This window comes from Petaurus breviceps, unplaced genomic scaffold (assembly GCF_028583685.1).
Source record: "Petaurus breviceps papuanus isolate PSGF00001 unplaced genomic scaffold, PetGlider_PUasm1.0 91133, whole genome shotgun sequence".
NCBI lineage: Eukaryota > Metazoa > Chordata > Mammalia > Diprotodontia > Petauridae > Petaurus > Petaurus breviceps.
Window position 1 is genome coordinate 72,163,999 of NW_027187419.1, and position 19,173 is coordinate 72,183,171.

Genomic DNA, 19,173 nt, shown 5'->3' on the forward strand with positions numbered 1-19,173 from the left:
CCCAGGATCTACCTACCCTCAATGTCACACCTGCAGCTCAAAGTTTGCCATCTTCTCTAACAAAGGCAGGGCTGACTTACAACATCACATTTCCCCAGCAAGCCATGATACCTAATGTGACATTCTCTAGCCTGAAAATTCTTTCCTTTAGAGGCTGCAGTCAGGTCCTTATACTTTACTTTTATCCATAAGTTCAAAATATGTCATGCTGAGGTTATTTCAAAAGAGTAGTCTGGAATGAATTTTGCTTTTTTTCTAGCATAGAAACCACTTCAATGCAAAATCCAACAACCACATTTGACTGCTGTTTTAAGGTTAAGATCTAGGAGAGAACTAAATATTCAAAGTCTTTGCCTTAGTAAAAATTCTGAAAAAAGGAACCCTGAGGTGAACAATATGAGTTCAGTTTACTGAAAAATCATAAAGTGCCTTCTGAGCACCCCTAGACTACACAGAGTGCTCACTTAATCATAGCATGCCTGGGAATGCCCTGATTTAGGAAGGACATTTTGATTGCTCTGCTAAACACCAGAAAGATTCCCCAAGCTGGTTTATGGATTTTCCTTACCTGGAAGTCTTTAAAAATATGATAACTTTGCAGTTTAAAAGCATTCTTGCCTCAAGGGAAAAAAAAAAAAACCTGGGGCAGACAACCTCTGAAAGACCACATCCCGATCCTCTAAAAAGAACAACAGTTACTGAGTCAGGAGATCCAAGTTCCACAATCATTAGTTGGGTGGCTACGAGAAAAAAGTCACAAGACCTTTTTGAGCCTCAGTTTCTTCACTTGTAAAATAGGGGTAATGTGCGCACTCTCTAGATTTGAAGTTAGAAGAGCCAGGTTCAAATTCTGACAATGCTACTTATTCCCCCTCTTATCTTAAAGACATCACCTCATCTCTCCGAGTCTAAGTTTCTTCATATACAAAATAAGGAGGCAAATTAGATGTTCTCTGAAGTCCTTCTCACCCTCACAGGATTGTTGCAAACAAAAGCAATGGGAGCCATTGTTGCTCTCACTGTCATGATTCTTATCATTATCTTTATATAGCAATCAACCTTCCAGGGAAGGACCTATAACCTCTGTGTGTTAGTCCTGACATCTCTGCTTCATTTCTTCACAGGATGAGAACTCAACAACTGGACAGGCTACTCTTTTAAGCACCTCAGCGTGGGTTGGGAAGAGGAGTGGAAAACAAATTAGAAACCATTCAGGAAACAGCATCAAGCATTTTCCCACCTCCATTTTTAAAATTAGTTAAGTCTTAATTGAAGTACCCCATGTCCTAAGACTGAGAAAAAGGTTATGGATGTTTCATGATCTTGATGAGTCACCAAAAAGAGATGTCAATGAACAACGACAATCAGCCATACATCTATCCTAAGGTATAATCTCCCAATGTGGTTAGAAGCATCCAGTTACCATTTATTTGAAAGAGTAAAAGAATGAGCAAGGAAGAAAAAAGCAGGGAATGGTAGATTTTTCTGTTTTATCTTTTGTGTCTCCTGAAGTTAGAAGGAACAAAAAAAATTGAGATGAAATGAGACTCTTCTTCCACCCCTTCACCACCATTCCAATTAATGTTCCTGCATGAGACTTCCAGTTAAAGCAAAGTAAGGGCAAAAGTGAATAGGGATATGGCAACAGATCTGCTTGAGCATAGAAATGGGATCATCCAGTTCCCTTTGTCAATGCTGCTTCTCCTCAGTGCAGATGACTGACAGTACAACTTAGAGCAGTATCCATGGAGATGTGGATTAGACAATTTAAAAACCCAAATTAAAAACCCAAAGAGAGATACTAGGTGGTACAGCGGATAGAGTGTAGGGCCTGGAGTTAGGAAGATTCATCTTTCTGAGTTCAAATCTGGCCTCGGAACTTCCTAGCTGTGTGACCCTGGGCAAGTCACTTAATCTTGTTTACCTCAGTTTCTTCATCTGTAAAATGAGTTGGAGAAGGAAATGGGAAACCACTTCAGTATCTTTACCAAAAAAACCCTAAATGGAGTCATGAAGAGCTGGACAAGACTGAAAAAACTGAACAATAACAAAATCCAAAGAACTTTTAATTCTTTGGATGCATCTGCATTCTCAAGGGTGGCTGTCAATTATCTAATATTTGTCGAGCTCCAACTATTTGCAAGGCACTGCCAGATGTTGTGGAGATAGAAAGAAGTATGAGACAGGCCTGCTCCCTCCAAAGACCTTGGAACCTAGCTGGGACTCATGCTATCAAAGATTTAGAGCAGGATGGGACCTTAGCAGCCAGGAAGTCCAGTGCCTTCATTTCACAGGTGGCAAAATGGAAGCCAGAAGGAGTCTAAGCTGCCCAAGGTCAGACAGAGAGCAAGCATCAGGGATGGGAAGCAAATTCAGATTCTCTGACCAAGAGCCAGTTACTACAAAATCTCAGTTGCATTCAGCTTGTACTTTAAGGTTTCTAAAGCACTTCCTCAACAATAACCCTGTGAGATAAGTAATACAGGGGTTACTAGCTCGATTTTACAAAGAAGACTGGCTCATAGTAGTAACTGGCCTTGACCAAGGTCAAGGTCAAACAGTTACAGAGTAAGGATTCAAACCCAGGCCCCATGATCCTACATTCAATGTATCTTCTTCTACCAAGCAGACAGAAGCAAAGGAAAAAAAGGGAAACACAAGGCAGACAATGCTTAAGTGTTGCGCGAGTGATGCAGTGCTTTAGATGAGTTCTTAGAGAGGAAGAGGTCACCCCTGGGGTGTTTTGAGAAGGTAAGACTTGAAATGGCCTTTGAAAGGATGGAGAAAACTTCAAGAGGTGTGTAGCTGTAATGGCATTTTTATGTGGAAGAGAATGCTTTGAGAAAAGACCTGGAGATAAGATAATATACATTTTCTTTTCTTTTTTCCGGGGGAATGTGGAGAACAATAAGTAGCCAAACTTAGACAAATCAGGGAGTTCATATGCAGGAACAAGAGAAAGAGTAGAAAGGTAGGCAGGGAGCATATTTTGGTAGGCCTTGAATGCCAAACTACATAAAACATAGATTTTATCTTGTCTATAATTGGGAACATTGAAGGTTTAGCAGGAATCAAAGAATCATTGTTACAACTGGAAGGCATATTAGGGAACATGTCCAACCTTCTGGGTAGCTAAGTGGTGCACTGGATAGAGCACTGGGCCTTAAGTCAGGAAGCCCTGAGTTCAAATCCAGCCTCAGTCACTTACTAGCTCCGTGACTCTGGGCAAGTCAATTAACCTTCTTGGCCTCAATTGTCTCATCTGGAAAATGAGAAGGAAATGGCAAACCACTGTGGTTGTCTTTGCCAAGAAAACCCCAAATGAAGTCATGAAGAGTTGGACACACTACTGAAACAACTAACAAGAAGTCCAAATTTCTAATTTGAAGGGTCGAGAATCCTAGGCCCAGAGAGGTTGAGCAACTTGCTCAAAGTCACAAAGGTAGTAAGTCGGACAGCTGAGATTCAAACCCAGGTCCTCTGACTTCCAGATCAGTTATCTCTCTATTATACTACATGGCTTCCAGTTCAGAGTGAAAAAGAATTTTGACCAAGGCCATCTACAAGGCAGTGAGAGACCAAGAACTAAAACCAAGGTCTCCAGAGTCCTACCCATAACTTTTTGTAAGTCAAGACCACATCGGCCTCTCTCAAGTTTCTACCCTTTGTTCCCTGTGGCCTGCTGGGGGCCTAGAGGAAAATATCTAATTCTTCTTCAGTGTGAAATGTTTAAAGACAGGTATCAAACCTACCTTTAGGTCTTCTCTAGGCTAAACATCCTTACTTCTATCACTTGATCATCATATGGCATGATCTTGACCTCCTTCACCAAGCTGGTGGTTTTCCTCTACCGTTGATGAGAAACCTGCAGCCTCAAGGCCAAATGAGTCCCACTTGAGGACCCAGAGGGCCACGTAAGGCCTTAAGGCCACACATTAACCCCCCCCCAATCTAGATACTCCCCAGTTTATAGAAACATCATCAATCAAATGATTAAACAAGATAACATTTGTAAGTGCATCGCACATAGGTGCATAAAAAGTGCTTATTCTCTTCTTCCCTTGTCCCCCTCTCCCTTTCCTAGAAAGCAGGCCCCCAGAACTGAACACAATACTGCAGATGTAACCATCTCTCTCCATCTCATTAAAGAACGCAGTGGTACAATGTGCTAGATCAGATCAGAAACTATTTGTAAAGCACTTAGCCCAGTCCTTGGAAAACAGTATGTGCTACATAAATGCTCATTCTCTTCTTCTCATAGCAGGACAGGACTATCCTTCTTATAAAGGGCAGCTAGGTGGCACCGTGGATGGAGTGCTTGGCCTTGTTAGGAAGACATCTCCCTGAGTTCAAATCTGGCCTCAGAACTTCCTCGTTGTGTGACCCTGGGCAAGTCACTTAACTCTTTGCCTCAGTTTCCTCATCTCTGAAGTGAGCTGGAGAAGGAAATGACAAACTACTCCAGTATCTTTGCCAAGAAAATCCCAAATGGTATCATGAAAAGTTGGACTTGATGAAATTACAAAACAATAACAACAAAAAAAACCCTTCTACAATTCTCAACACTCTATGAATCTTAATATAGTGAAATATTACATTGGGGTTTTGTCTGGGGGATTGGTTTTAGATGCCATACAACACTCTACTGAGCTAGTAATCCACTAAAACCCTCAGATCTTTTTCAAAGTGTCTCCAAGCAACTTGTATTTGTCTCCAGCTGTGTCTCCTGCTATTTGTCTTTGTGAGGTAGGTAAGCACAAGCTGAATGAAATAGGTTCTGAGAAGCCTTTTAACTCTAAGGTGTTAGGTTGTTTTTTTTTTAAGTCAAGTGTAAATCTTTATATTTATCGCTATGAAATTTCACCTTTTGGGGCAGCCAGGTAGCACAGCGAGTAAGAGCACTGGCCCCAGAGTCGGGATGACCTGGGGATCGAATCCCGGCTCAGATACTTTGCACCACACCCAGAAATAACTGGCCATGTAACCTTGAGCAAGTTACTTAACCCCAAATGCTTAAAAAAAAAAAAAGAAAAGAAATTTCACCTACTAAATCCAGACAGACTAATGCTCAGGTCTGTAAAGTTCTTTTTGGATCCTCACTGTGCTACACCTACATTTTGGTAAGTATAATATCTATGCCTTATCCAAGTCAACTCCAGACCATGCACAAACACCTGAGCATTCCATTAGAGACCAAGTTCCAAGTGGACATTGAGCTCTTAATGACTACTCTTTAGGTCTTGCCATTCAATGAAATCTACCTAACTGTACTACCAGCAGGTCCATATCTCTCCATTTCATTTTAAAAAATAGTGAGTTTGTAAGGGCCTTCCTCCTTTGTCCAATTACTCAGTACTTATTTTTTATCTCTTTACCTGTACACACATTATTTTTCTTGAGTCATATGTAAGTTACATGAGGAATGGAAGGTTTTTTGTCGGGCACATAGCTGAAGCTTAATAAATAATTATGAGATGAATGAAAGAGCTTGGAGCAGGATTATAGCAAAAAGTCACAAATGGGAAACACTGCAAAGGGTAGAGAATAAAGAGAACAAATTTAGGAGAGTAACTAAAAGGAAAAGTGTTTAATCTGGTAAATCTACTCCTGGAATCAGTTCATTGTTATGAATAAAAGGCAGGAGAATAAGGAACCTTCCAAACAACCTTATTATAATCAATGGAATCCTTACCACACCTCACCTGTCCTCCCCTGAGGCAAAAAGAAACACTTTACTTTGTCACTACTGGCAGGTTAAGTATCTTGCCAAAGTGATACAAGGTGAAACAGGTTAAAAAAAACTGAATGGGCCACACCTGAGCTTGAACAATGAACACTCTTGGAACCATCCTGAAAAAGACTTTAATGAGAAAGGGATGGGAAAATAGGTAGCAACTCAATTTCCTAAGTCACTGAGTAGCATACTTAGACCTGTGGTGTTAGGACTAGGTGGCTGGCAGCTGTGCCAAACACTGACTGAAGAAGAAAGAGTGGGGGTCAATGCAGTAAGAATGATCAGCATCTGAACCAGAAGGTTTTGTGAGTAATAACAAAGGATAGAGGCAAGAGATATTAAGGTGGTAAAACTGACATAAGACTTGGCAAATTCCCGAATATGGACAGGAATATGGGAGTAAAGAAGAGGACTTCTAGACTATAAACTTGGTGTCACCTTTGACAAAAATAAGGAGTTTAGGAGGAGGGGTAGATTCAAGGAGAGAGGTAAATTTAATTTTGGCCATATTTAATTTAATACCTAGGGAATATCCAGATGGAGACATCTAGGAGGCAGTTAGAGATATGTATGCATGAAGGATATGTAGACTTGGGAGCCAGCTGAATAGAAATTGATCATGAATCCATGGAATCTAATAAAATGTAGATGTTGAAAGAAAAGAGAAGAGGGTGAAGAACAGAGCCTAGGGGCACACTCACACAAAGGAGTTGGGACATGAATGATGAGCCTCTAGGAGGCATCAGGAAGAATTTTTCATGCAGGTAAGAAGAGAACCTAGACAGGGTGTGAAGACAGGAGTGTGAAGCACTGTCAGAGGGCCTCGGTTCACATCGCCCCTCTGCTTTTCACTACCCATGTGGCCAGAGCAAGGCATTTCAATTTTCCCATCATAAAATGAGAGGGCTGGATTTAGCATCTGAGGTCCCTCCCAGGTGTAGATCTATGAGTATGAAAACCCACAGAGGAAACTGTATACTGAAAGAGAGGGTGGTCAGTAGTGCCAAATGCAATGGAGAGGCTGAGAAAGACAGAGATTGAGAAAAGGTCACTGGAGTTAGTAAATATGAGATCATTATTGACCTTAGTTAGAAGCCATTTTGAAGACTATTAGTAAGTAAGAAGTGATCATGATCTTAACCAGCAGAGCTGTTTGTTAAGTGGTAGAAACAGGAGCAAGACTTCAAGGACTTGAGAAGTGAGTGAGAGATAAGTAAGTAATGAACATAGGTGGCTTTTTTAAAAACTAATTTTGGGGTAAAAGAGAGGCAATATAGGACTCCATCCAGATAAGACTTTTACGATGAGGCTAAGAAGGTGTCTTATCTTTGTATCTCTCCCACTGCCTAGCAATGCTCTTCAGTACTCTGCAAATAATAGTTACTTTAAAACTTTGTTAAGATGAACTTATATAGCACCTTTCCCCCTAACAGTTCAAAGTTCTTACATTAATATTCTCTAGTTTACTGTCATTACGTCTTCAGGAAGGAAACAGACAAGTGGGGCAAGTGAGACAGTAATTTTAGAAGGTTTGTCCAAAGTCTCAAAGTGAATTGGCAATAAAAGTGGAACTAATATGCAATGTTCCTTACTAGACAAGAGTCTAAATATCTCTGTCTACCTCTAAATCTAAGAGTGCTCACTCATGAGGACTCCCACCAATGAAATTTATATAGTAAAAGGTCATTTTTGTTCACAGCTGGAAATGAGCAGACAAGTAAAAAAGGAGCAAATCAAGGTGATACCTGTCAATAGTGGAAACCACTCCTATACTATAATGCATATCACTATAAATAAGAACCTCTGATTTGGGGAAAAAAGAAAAAAAGAACATGTGAGAAAGTGTACATGCTCAGAAAGACATTACTAGACAAATACACCTGTCATTCACTCTTTCTGAAAGGATTTAATTTGCAACATAAACATCACCAAATTGGGAGACTGAAAGAGAAGAAAAATGAAAAGGCAAAGATATGTGCTGAAGTTGACATAAAATTAGTATGTATAGGGAGAGCGATGATCCTAATAATGAATATGAAGCAATAATTTGCATTTTAACAGACTAAGCAAGAATGTAATTGGGCAAGAAGCAAATCTGAATGAATTTCCAGCTAGTTCAACATTAGCCACAGCTGCTTGCTAATTGTTGGTGTTATAAATTAGGAAAATCTGTTAAAACTGAAATAAAGTTTGCTTTTTAGAAAAAAAAAACACCAGTCACCAAAAGGTCAACTTCTGTGATGCTCTGAACAGTATATGGTTACAAAAAAAGACTGCTTTGTTGTCTTAATTTTTATTTTACATTACTAGTTAGCAGAGCCCAATGAGCCCTTCAACCAGAGATTTCAAATGGTAGGTAACACAAGCTACCTGATGAGAAAAGCACAATTGGAGGAATGGAAAGAAAAAAAGCATCAGTATGCTTTGGAAACTCTACTCCTGGAATTAGTTCATTTTTATAAACATCTGTTTTAAAGCAGAAAGAAATAGATATAATTATATGAATATCATCAGTGTCATAAAAAAACACTTGAGGTTGGTTTATGCTAAAAGCACATACTTATTGGTCTTTTTGCAAAAATAAAGAATCACAGGATTTCAGAGTTAGAAGGGACCTTAGCAGCAATCTCATCCAACACATATTCCCAAAGAATCCTACTACAAGTCATTCAGCCTTTAGTTGAAGACCTCCAAGGTAAAAAACCTACCTACTAATGCAGTTCATTCCACTTTTGGGTGGGTCCAATTGTTAGAAAGTCATTCCTGATACCTAGCCTAAATTTGTCTCTTTAGAACTTCTGTCCATCTCTCCTAGTTCCACCCTCCAAGGCCAAAAAAGAATAAATCCAATTCTTACTCCACACAACAGCCTTTCAAGAACCTCAAGAGAGCAATAATGTCCTACCCACCACACATCCACATTTCCAGTATTCTCTTCTCCAGGCAAAACATCCCCAGTTTCTTCGACTAGTTCTTATATAGAGAGGCCTATCTCCAGTTGTCCTGATCTATATCTTGCCACTGGACCCAGATGACTCTGGAAGCGAAAGTGAGGCTGGTGGCTTTGCACAGTCCTCCCTCATTTAAATGCAATTCACTTGCATGTTGTAGCATCACCTCCCTAATGCCGTAGTCCTCTTACAGAACAAAAGGACAAACAACCTCTGTGAGTAGTAGTAGGAGTTACCCCACTGGGCACCCAACTTGAACTGGCCGGTTGGGCTGTACAGTTCACTCTTTTTTCTTTCCCTTCCCTCTGTCCACATAGGGTCTCATACCCTTACCTGCCTGTGCACTGTCCAAAGGAATGTAAATGTTGATTGTTGAAATCTCACAAGATATATTGGGGTTTTTAAGCCCCAATCACTGGTTCTCATTGATTAGCCAGCAATTGGTGCCAGGCCAAGCCCCACTTGTTCATTGTTTGGGCTCTGATTGACTCAGAGTGAATGTAAATAGCAATTGTTTCTGTTCTGGCCAAAATCCCTGGCGGTCTTTCTCTCGGATTGTTTTTTTTTACTAGGTAATAGAGGCCATTCTCTAGCTCATTTCTTCCCTAGCCTAAATTACAGACTAGGTGCTGCCCCAGTTAAACTGAAACCTGCTAAAGACTTGAGCTTTAAAAGGCCAAGGTCTTCCACTGCATCCAGTCATCTCCAATTGTCCTGACCTCTATCTTGCCACTGGACCCAGATGGTTCCAGAAGCAAAAGTGAGGCTGGTGACTTTGCACGGCCCTCCCTCACTAAAATCCAATTCACTTGCATGTCATGGCATCACCTCACCGATGTCATGGTCCTCTTTGGAAAGGGAAGGACAAACAACCACGACAATATGGCAATGGACTGAAGGTCTTTCACCTCCCTGGTTGTCCTCCTTTCTCTAGTTCATCAACATCTTTCCACACTATGATGTTCCAGAACTAAACATGATAATGACCCAGGTGAATCTAACAGGGGAACTGTATGAAAAGAAGGTAAATAGGATCTTTTCTAGGAAAATAAATAATAAAATAAATAAATAATTATTAATATGAGTCATGTCCCTCTCAAAATAATAATCACTTGACAGGGTGGAAACAGGGTCAGAGAAAACACTGCTTGAAGGGAAGAAGGGAAGCTCTTCAGAATTATTCATCAATATCTACTATCCTCTAGAGTTGACATTTTTTTTAAGATGTTATCATTATGGCAATTTTTCTGGCCTGCTTTGCATAGGAAAGTCAACCCTGGATTGTAAAACTATAGCACACAATGGTTCGAGCCACAAAACTCTAGAACAATCATGAACCCATTGCTATCCTGGAATAAAGACTTCGAATTTTTAGTACGCTTTTCCACACCTACATATTTATGTATTTGACTTGGTCCAATAAGAGTCCAATACATGATCATTCCTTTAAGAACTTAATACTTCTACTTTAAATGTTTAATAGTATATACATATATATACCAACACATTAAAAGTGGTAGTCTCCATCTGCTTGCACTAGACAGAACAAATGCACTTTATCAGGTACCCCAAAAAGATTATGTTGATTCTTCTCCTTTAATTTACTGGAAACACCAAGTCTGAATAAAAAGAAAAAGGCCAGATGTAAGCAAGCCAAGAAACATCTTGGCAGCATGACTGCTCATTGAAAGGGGACCCTGAATCCATAAATAAATAAATAAAGCAAAACAAAAACCAAACCCCAGGCTCTTTCTCACTCCCTGAAGCCTATCAAGTCCAGACACGCTAGTGACCTGCTTGGCATCCTGTGAAGAGATAAAGGGAGAGGAAAGCAGGAACAGAAATGAGAGGTCTGCACTCTGGAGTGACTCGGATGCTGAGTTCAATACATATTCTCCAGTTACAAAAGAAGAGAGCAGTGTTCTGCCCAGCGATCAGGGGGTGCATATGAGGAGGAGGGAAAAGCAACAAGAAATCCCTTGGGTGATGAACTGAGAGGGAAACTTTATACCACCTGAACTAGCCTCAAGGTAGAAACCAGAGAAGGGAGAAATAAATGGGCATTCTGCCAGAGGGATGCTCTATAACACGAAGTCAAAATTTTCAGTTTTTAGGACACACTCAAAATAAAATAATTAAGAGACTGAGCAAAGGTCAGTTTCTACAGAGAACAAGCCCAACCCTTGTAAAAATGAATCCTTAATACTGCCAGACATCCCTTTCTGTGTTCTTTTTCTTGCCTATATTACCATAAACCATTTCAGAACTCATCAGGAAAGGATCCATCAGCATTTATACCTTAGCGTAAATTCAAGTTCTTAAAAAAGTAAATATTTGCCTTATCTCTAATGAAATGAAAAGGGCTGTTCCCTTTGAAAGAGATTTGCCACATGATTTATCCACAAAACATTAGGGAAGGAACAATCTAGGGTCCTTCTGCCTGCTTTTGAAATGACAGACAAGAGACCACACACCTTACCTATATGTTAAAACACACATACATACACACACCCCAAAACAAATAAACCAAAAAAAAAAAACCCCAACAACCTGACTCCACAAATCAAACCTCCACTGACTCATCTCTCCAATCAACTTTAAAGATAAAATATTAGTTTTTAAGGACTTTAAATAAATCTTTTTATACCAGAGATTAAATAAAGTTCCTGTACTCACTAAGAACAATTCTCCTTTAAATAAAAAAGAAAATAGTAACAAAGGAAACACAGTACTCTCTGGGAGTCAGAAGACTTGATGTCCAGGGCTGGTTCTGCCATATGTCACTTACCTTTTGGGGCTTCAATTTCCTCATATGTAATATAAGGATAATAAGAGAACCTTTCTTATAGGACTAGTATGAAGAAAGCACTTTGTAAAGTATATATATATAGCTAGTATTTATATAGTTCCTTAAAGCTGGCAAAATGCTTTACATAAATTCTCATTTAATCCTCACAACAATCCTTTGATGTTGGTGTTATTATAATCACCATATTACAGATGAGGAAACTGAGGTCCAAAAAAGGTTAAGTGACTTGTCCAGGGTCATAGAAATGGATAAGAAAGATAATTTGGGGGTGTCTAGGTGGCACAGTGAATAGAGCACCGGCCCTGGAATCAGAAGGACCTGAGTTCAAATCTGGCCTCAGACACTTAACACAAAAACTGCCCTGTGACGTTGGACAAGTCACTTAACCCCAATTGCCCTTTAAAAAAAAAGAGAGACTTTTTTGAGTGAGGGGAAAAGATGGCACAAGGTTTCTGGAGTTCATATTAACTGCTACTTGACCTCATGTTATTAATATTATTCAAGTTTTCCTGAAACTGTAATAAACTGAAATTTTAAATATATAAAATGCTCGTGGTCATCCATCTTATTCCACCTTTGTAAATCAAGGATGAACACAAATATTATAGTGTCAGAGCAAACAGAATACTTTCTGGCAATTTAACACCTATAACTTTTTGTTTCCCTCCTTCAATGCTGACCTTCAACTAGTTGGTCCAAGGTGGAAATCTTCTTGAGTCCATCGATGGTGTAGATCGTTCTCACTCCCTGGGGCAAATTCACATTGTCAGACAGAGTTCTGGTCAGATCAGCCAGCAGAGCCTCAAAAGACCTAAACCGGTCTGGGGAGATGGCATATACGATCCCTTTGAAGTAGCGGTCTCCATTACGATAGAAACGGACTTTCTTGGCTTTCTTCTCCGAGCTGAGGGTCTGCAGAGTGCGGGTTCGGTAAAAGCTGCAGTGGGCACTATGGGTCGGGCTGGGCAGGCCATTTACCCTAGACCCTCTGCCATATCTTTGCGCTTTATCCCGCTCATCAAAGTGTTCCAGCTCCATATCTCTCCCAAAAGACATGTTCAAAATGGAATCTAAGAACAAGAAAAATAAACACAGAAACACACATTGTCATTTTCAATGAATCAACACGCATTTATTGAGGTCTTGCTACGTGCAAAGGTAGAGATGATGCAATTGTTAGAAACACTGTTATAAATTAGTAACATGATTTAGGATGACTTCTTGAGTGAGAGAAAGAATCTGAGTCTCCATCTTAAAAGTTGAAACTTTATATTTGGTGGAGGGAAAAAAAAGAAGAAAGACTTTAGAGTAAGTATAAAAGGGTCTATCTGATAGTGAATGCTGGGTCACGTAATGAGAAATTCTTAAAGGTAAGCCTGAGAAACACTATTTGGAGTAATCTCTCTCTCTCTCTCTCTCTCTCTCTCTCTCTCTCTCTCTCTCTCTCTGTCACACACACACACACACACACACACACACACAGAGCTAACCAAAACTAACTTCTTTATATTCAAAACTTGACACTGTTTTATCCTAACAAAAAGATTCCATTTCTTCTATGGAGGGATATTCACTGTATTCTACAATTTGAATGAATAAAAATGCATTTCTAAACATAGTTATTTCTTCTCTGCTTTTTTGTTTGATCAGAGTAAAACTAAGAGGAAAAGGATTAGTTTCATTTTTTTAAAAGAGGGTAAATTGAAGTCCAACCCACCTTCTTTTTCAGCTCCCTTCTCCAGCCCTACTCCACTCTCTCAGGGTACCCATCCTGACATTTATCTGCAGAGTTTTGCTCTCAGCTATCTGCCTCTAAAAAAAAATTCTACCTCAATATTCACTAAAGTGTTATTGAATAATAGATAGCTTAAGATGTTATCCTTCCCCTAGTATTTGAATTTTAATATGGGAATCTTGAAAGCCCAAAGCTTTCGTGACCCAAAAGAAACAATTCGAATTTCAGGCACCTTGACACAAAATAGGGTGAATATACTTTTGGACAGGTGGTCTTCCCAGTGCCACTTCACTCATGCCACCTATTCATGTTAAATATAGTATGACTTTTAGTTTGCCCTACCGTTCTTCTGATACTCAGAAAACTTGAATGAGTCAAGTTAAAATAATTTACAAGAGCTAACCATTACAGTGGAAAAAAACACTGACTATTGAATCAGAGGACCTGGCTCAGATCCTTACAATGACATACTACATGTGATCTTAGGTATAATTCTGGGTCTCAGTTTCCTCCACTACAAAATGAGATTAAAGGAGATAGCCTCTATGGTCATTTCCTGTTCTAGATATATGATCCTATGACCCCACAGACAAAGGTAATTAATACAAAGCACTCTAGAAAAAGCTAAATTGGAAAAGAGCTGTGGTTACTATTAATATGAATAAATGATCAATCTCATAGGGCAAGTGAAAGAGACATTAATTCTGTCATTGACCAACCAGACTCCTTAAAAGTAAGGCTGGCCCTCTTAGGCATGGTGAGTATGGGCTTTTTGAGGCACTTCTAATTCAGACAATTCAAGGTGTGAGAAAAATTGTGAGCTATCATGAGGGCAACATAGCATTTTTCCACCTGAAAGAAAAAAAATATCTCATACTTTCTGAGAACACCGTATAGCTTATAACTTAGAAGTTATACTCTTCCCAGTTACAAAATCAACAACTAATTTACAAATTGAGTCATTTCAAAGAAAATATCAGATAGTGTCTATCAGATAGTGTCATTTTAGACAAGTATTAAAGACAAGAACTGGCTGAAAGGCTATTCAGTGTGGGACATTGAGTATCCTGTTGTTATATATTTTTTAAAAGCCAGATCACTTGTTTTTTTCATTCTAGAGGGCGGGGGAAGGAAATGCTGCCAATACTCATGCCAAGAAACCAGATCATCGGGCTCTTCACAAAACCAACATTCCCCACAGTTTAAAGCTGAAGCCAAGATCCAATCTGCTTTGTGGGTTTTGTTTTGTTTTAAGCCAGTTGTAATTCTCCCACCTCCAGGGGGTCACTCCTAAGTTTATATTTAAAAATCAGCTGTAATACTACAGAAGCTGCATTGTACAGGACCCAACCAGAGTGTCCAAAATTTGCTATTTGGGAGGGCAGTTTAACTCAATTTAAAAAATATGTATTGGGGAGGCTAGGTGGCCCAGTGAATAGAGCACTGGCCCTGGAGTCAGGAGAACCTGAGTTCAAATCTGACTTCAGAAACTTAACACAAAAACTAGCCATGTGACCTTGGGCAAGTCACCTAACCCCAACTGTTCTACCTTCCCCCCTCCAAAAAGCAAAAAAAAAAAAAAAAAGCAATGTTTTAAATATATATATATATATATTTATTAAGTCCCAACTATGTGCCAGGAATTGTACTGGGGATACAAAGGCAGAAATGAAAATGGACCCCGCCTCCAAAGAGCTTATGTTTTACTAGACAGAATTATCAAGTTTGAACCACATCTGTAGACAAAAAGGTATAGGAATTAAAAAAAAGTCTAAAGCAAATTTTAAAAAAAAAGAATTCTTTTTAATAGGAGGAAAAAGATTAATTAAGATCACATTAATAAATCTATGTGATAACCAATACATTGATCTGAGAATTGGAATATTGGGATAGGAACTACCTGATGAGAAAATTCTCTCTACCTGTTCAGATTGGCATCACCTCTGTCCCTTGGAGAGGTGCCTAGAGCACTGAGAGACTGAGTGAACTGTCCAGGGTCACATAAAAAGCATTCAATAGAGGTGAGATTCAAACCCAGGGTGTCCTGGCTTTGAGGCTTGCTCTCAGTTCATTATGTCACACTGACTTCCCCCCCACCTAAAGCCAAAGTTTGTCTAGTCCAGGAGATCTTACCCTTTTTTTGCATCCTAAACTATTCTGGAAATCTGGTTATACAACAGACCTCTTTTCCAACTAATGCTTTTAAATGCATAAAATAAAAAATAAATTGGATTACCAAAAAAAAAAAATCATTCATATTAAAATAGTTACCAATTTTTTTTCCCAGACCCTAGGTTAGGAACTCCTATTTGCTCTAGTCCATGGACTATTTCTTTTATCTCACCATCCCTCTTACTCTCCTTCTCCTTCACTCCAAGTGGTAATCAATAGATATGCCTCACAAATTAAAACCTGATCACTTTCAACGCTGTGACTATGGCTTCTAAAGTCATCCATAACCTGGCCCTCTCCTACCTTTCCAATCTTCGTACATTCCACTCTATACAAATGCAATCCATATAATCTCCTTGCTATTCCTCATATACAAACAGTATCTCTCAACTCCAAGTGCTTTCTCTGGCTGTCCCCCAAAACTAGAATTTTTTTCCCTCCTCCTCATCTCCTCCTGTCTTCTTTCAACTTCCAGCTAAAATTTTACTGCCTGGAAGAAGCTTTTCCTAATTCCCCTATTAATCTTGGTACCTTCCCTCTCAAACTCAATTTATCCTGTGTCTATAGGTTGTTTGTACATAGTTGTTTGTATGCTATCCTCCCATTAAACAGTGAGCTCCTTAAGAACAGGAACCATTTTTTGCCTTTTTTTGTATCCCCAGTTTTTACCCCAGTGCCTGGTACCCAGTAGGCATTTAATAAATGCTTCTTGACTATAATTAACGGCTGTAAAACAAACAAACAAACAAACAACAACCTATCGCAAACCAAAAACCTAGACCTTCCCCCCCACTCACCCACCAGAAATAGGAATTCCACTCCAAACCTAAATTCAATCTAGAGTACATATGAGATATATCAGATAGGTTAAGGCCTCCCTAGATATAGACTGGCTTTCCTTTTCATGAAGCTTGTGTCTGTATCTCAAAGTAAAGAATGTGTTCACTTTTAATTTGGTGGTGAACATAAAATATCCTGTATTTTACTCATTCATTCATCAGCTTGTAGACACAAGCACTAGGCACTGTGAAGAATACAGAGATGAATAATCTCAGACACCTCTGGGAGAGAAACTTGAGGTGTCAGAGGAAAAGAGGTTTCGTCTTAACACAAAGCTTTCCTATAAGGTTACCATTTCAAGAATTAGAAATCTTTGATTGTTCTCTTTGGGATTTCTTACCATTTTAAGAAGTCAATCTTCTCATCCCTTTGCACTAGCATATGGATTCCAATTACAGCCTTACACACACACACACACACACACACACACACACACACACACAACACACATACACCCCTCACCCATGTCTACTGAAAGATTACACTGCAGGTGAATGGAAAGGCATGGGATAAAAGCACCCGTTTACTTTTAAGTATTGCAAGTGTATTGCATATATAGATACCATATGTGTATATTTATATATACATATGCCCTCTAAATGCAGAATGAAAATAACTTCCATTGTTTAACAGCATATAACCCTTATTTTAAGACCCATCCTGGTGTGCATACATGTGATGTTTCATAAAACACTGCCCTACTTTTCTTGATTCTAAAGAAAGGTGACTGATTATGTGGAAACATACAAAACCTCGTCCACCCATACACACCCCTGCAGTGCAATCAGTGTGTGTGCCTGTAATTTGTTAGATTCAGGCATTCAAAGGTGCAATATATGCAAAATCTGCATATTGGATTAGACCTTTTCTCTCATCAGAATATCCAGCAGCGACCCTGTTCAATCTCTATCTTCAAAAGATGTCTCTTTTGTGGGCCAATGCAGGGGTTGTGTCTTCCAGCCCCTGCTCTCTCTAGGAGGAAAATGCCATTTCCTCCCTGCATGCTTTTAACACTGCAGGCGCTAATCTGTACATGATGCTGCCTCGCTGTCCCTGGAAGAACTACACAAGCAAATGTAATTACAGCCCAGGCTACAGAACAGCCCGACCCAAAATGAAGCCGGCCACCCCTTAAGGTGCACAAGCCTCACCATCACACGGTCAAAACCCGCACACAATAAAGGCCTGCCCCCACCACTCAGCCGGCGAGAAACAGAGTTGGTCCCCGCTCCACAGCTGACTCTGACAATGACTAACACCTTCTGCCTACCCATCCCTGTCCCTGTCCTTCCATCCTCGCTAGAAACGTGGGGCTAAGGAGTGCAAAATGCAGTTTCCAGCTCCCTAGCCCAGTCTCTCCCTTTTAAAGCCCAGTGGCACCGGCCACTAGACAAAAGACTCCGGTACCCACGGCCCAGGGGCCTAAGCCCACACAATGCCCCCGGGCTGGGCTGGGCAGGGCTGAGTTGCATGGGCAGCCGCCTTTCTAGGAACAGTCTGGAGGAGGAGACTGACTCACAGGAAGGCTGCCAGCCCGGGCCCAAAGCGCTGCCTCTAGAAGGGTGTCCTTCCTAACCAGCCACAACCCAGGGACTCTGCGGGGTGGAGAGCGAGGGGTCTGCTGGGTCGCCCCCGGGGCTCTGCAGAAACGGCTCAAGCACGCGCTTCCTTTTTTTCCTTCTGCTCTTCCCCCTCCTCTTATTGCAATTGCACTCACCGGGTCCACAGAGAGACGCTGCCAAGTGTCTTTGTTAACGGTTCTGTCTCCTGGCTCCTCCGCTGCTCCTCTCCTCGCTTGGGTGATGCTACTGTTGCTGCTGCTGCTGCTGGTGGCGAAGGCGGCTAAGAGACCAGGGCTGGTGCTGGTGGTAGTAGTGGTGGTGGTGGTGGTGCTAGCGGTGGTGAGGCTGGGCTGCAGCAGCTGCTCGGGCTCCGCGTTTTCGGCTTCTGCCCTTATTGCAGTGATTTGCATTAGCCCGTCCTCATTGAAATGCGGCTCTTCACAGCAGCCTAGCTCTGCCACTCTCCAGCTTCTCTCCAGAGGAGGGCGGCGGCAGCGAGCGCGCTCCCTTTTCTTCTCTCCCTCTCTCTGCACCCCCCCTTTCCTCCTCCCCCTCCCTCCTTCGGGCACGCGCCTGAGGCCCCCGCCCTCCTCGCCTTCCCCACCCTGGGGTTGGGTGGCTTTACGCCCTACCAGGGCTCCCTGTGGGTTTAGTGATCTTCAGTCCCCACCCCCCACACTTGACCGCTCCACCCCGACCTTGTCCAGGTCCCCCCGGAGCTGAGCCACGGGGTGCGAAGGACTGTTCTGGGCGCAACTACTTGGGTGACCCCTTGACGGGCTTGGGGAGGAGGGCTCAAAGGGAGAAACAGTTATTAGCTAAGAGGGAGACGTGTGTGTGGGGGGGGGGGGGGGGGGGGGGGGGGGGGGGGGGGGTTCGGATACTTGGTGATGGTATTTGAAAGCTAAGGTCAAGGCTGAGGGGTTAGGGGGGAAGAGTGAGAGGACCGGGCAGGGAGCAGTGTCAGCTCCCCCAAATAGGGGGTGGGGCAGAAAGGTGTGAGTGACAAGCTGTAAGTAGGCAAGAAGGAACAGTCGTTTCTTCCACCACGATTCACCCTCAGATCTTTAGTTCAGCCACTACTTCCAAGTCACCTCTAGGATTGTCTCCCTCTCTTTGACGTTATTTGCCCCAACCGTGTCACACCTCTCCACTTTTTACGCAGGGACTTCTCCTCTTCTATATACCACCGCTATTTCCCTAGGGATCACCTGATCACTACAGAACAGTAACTGTAACCATCTCCCAGGAGGCTGCCCCAACCCCCTGCTTGTCCCGCGGGGTTGATGGCGCCAGACGTGCACATATATTACACACCATCCCCCACCTGGCCCTAAGACATTATTGTCACCCAACACTAGAAATGCTGA

At 41.3% G+C, this 19,173-nt stretch overlaps 1 protein-coding gene across 3 annotated transcripts in view; it reads right to left on the reverse strand.

Moving 5' to 3' along the window:
- The window catches only part of DCLK1 (doublecortin like kinase 1), a 435,938-nt gene extending 417,607 nt beyond the window's left edge, over positions 1 to 18,331 (reverse strand). Inside the window, exons 1-2 of one of the 3 annotated variants that reach the window (XM_069080369.1) lie at positions 17,959 to 18,331; positions 12,175 to 12,564 (exon numbers count right to left, since the gene is read on the reverse strand). In XM_069080369.1, the coding sequence (XP_068936470.1) occupies positions 12,175 to 12,550 (376 nt within the window). In that variant the 5' untranslated portion in view covers positions 12,551 to 12,564; positions 17,959 to 18,331. The remainder of the gene's footprint in view (positions 1 to 12,174; positions 12,565 to 17,958) is intronic. The other 2 variants (XM_069080368.1, XM_069080371.1) reach the window with 2 other exon arrangements.
- Between the last annotated feature and the right edge of the window lie 842 nt (positions 18,332 to 19,173).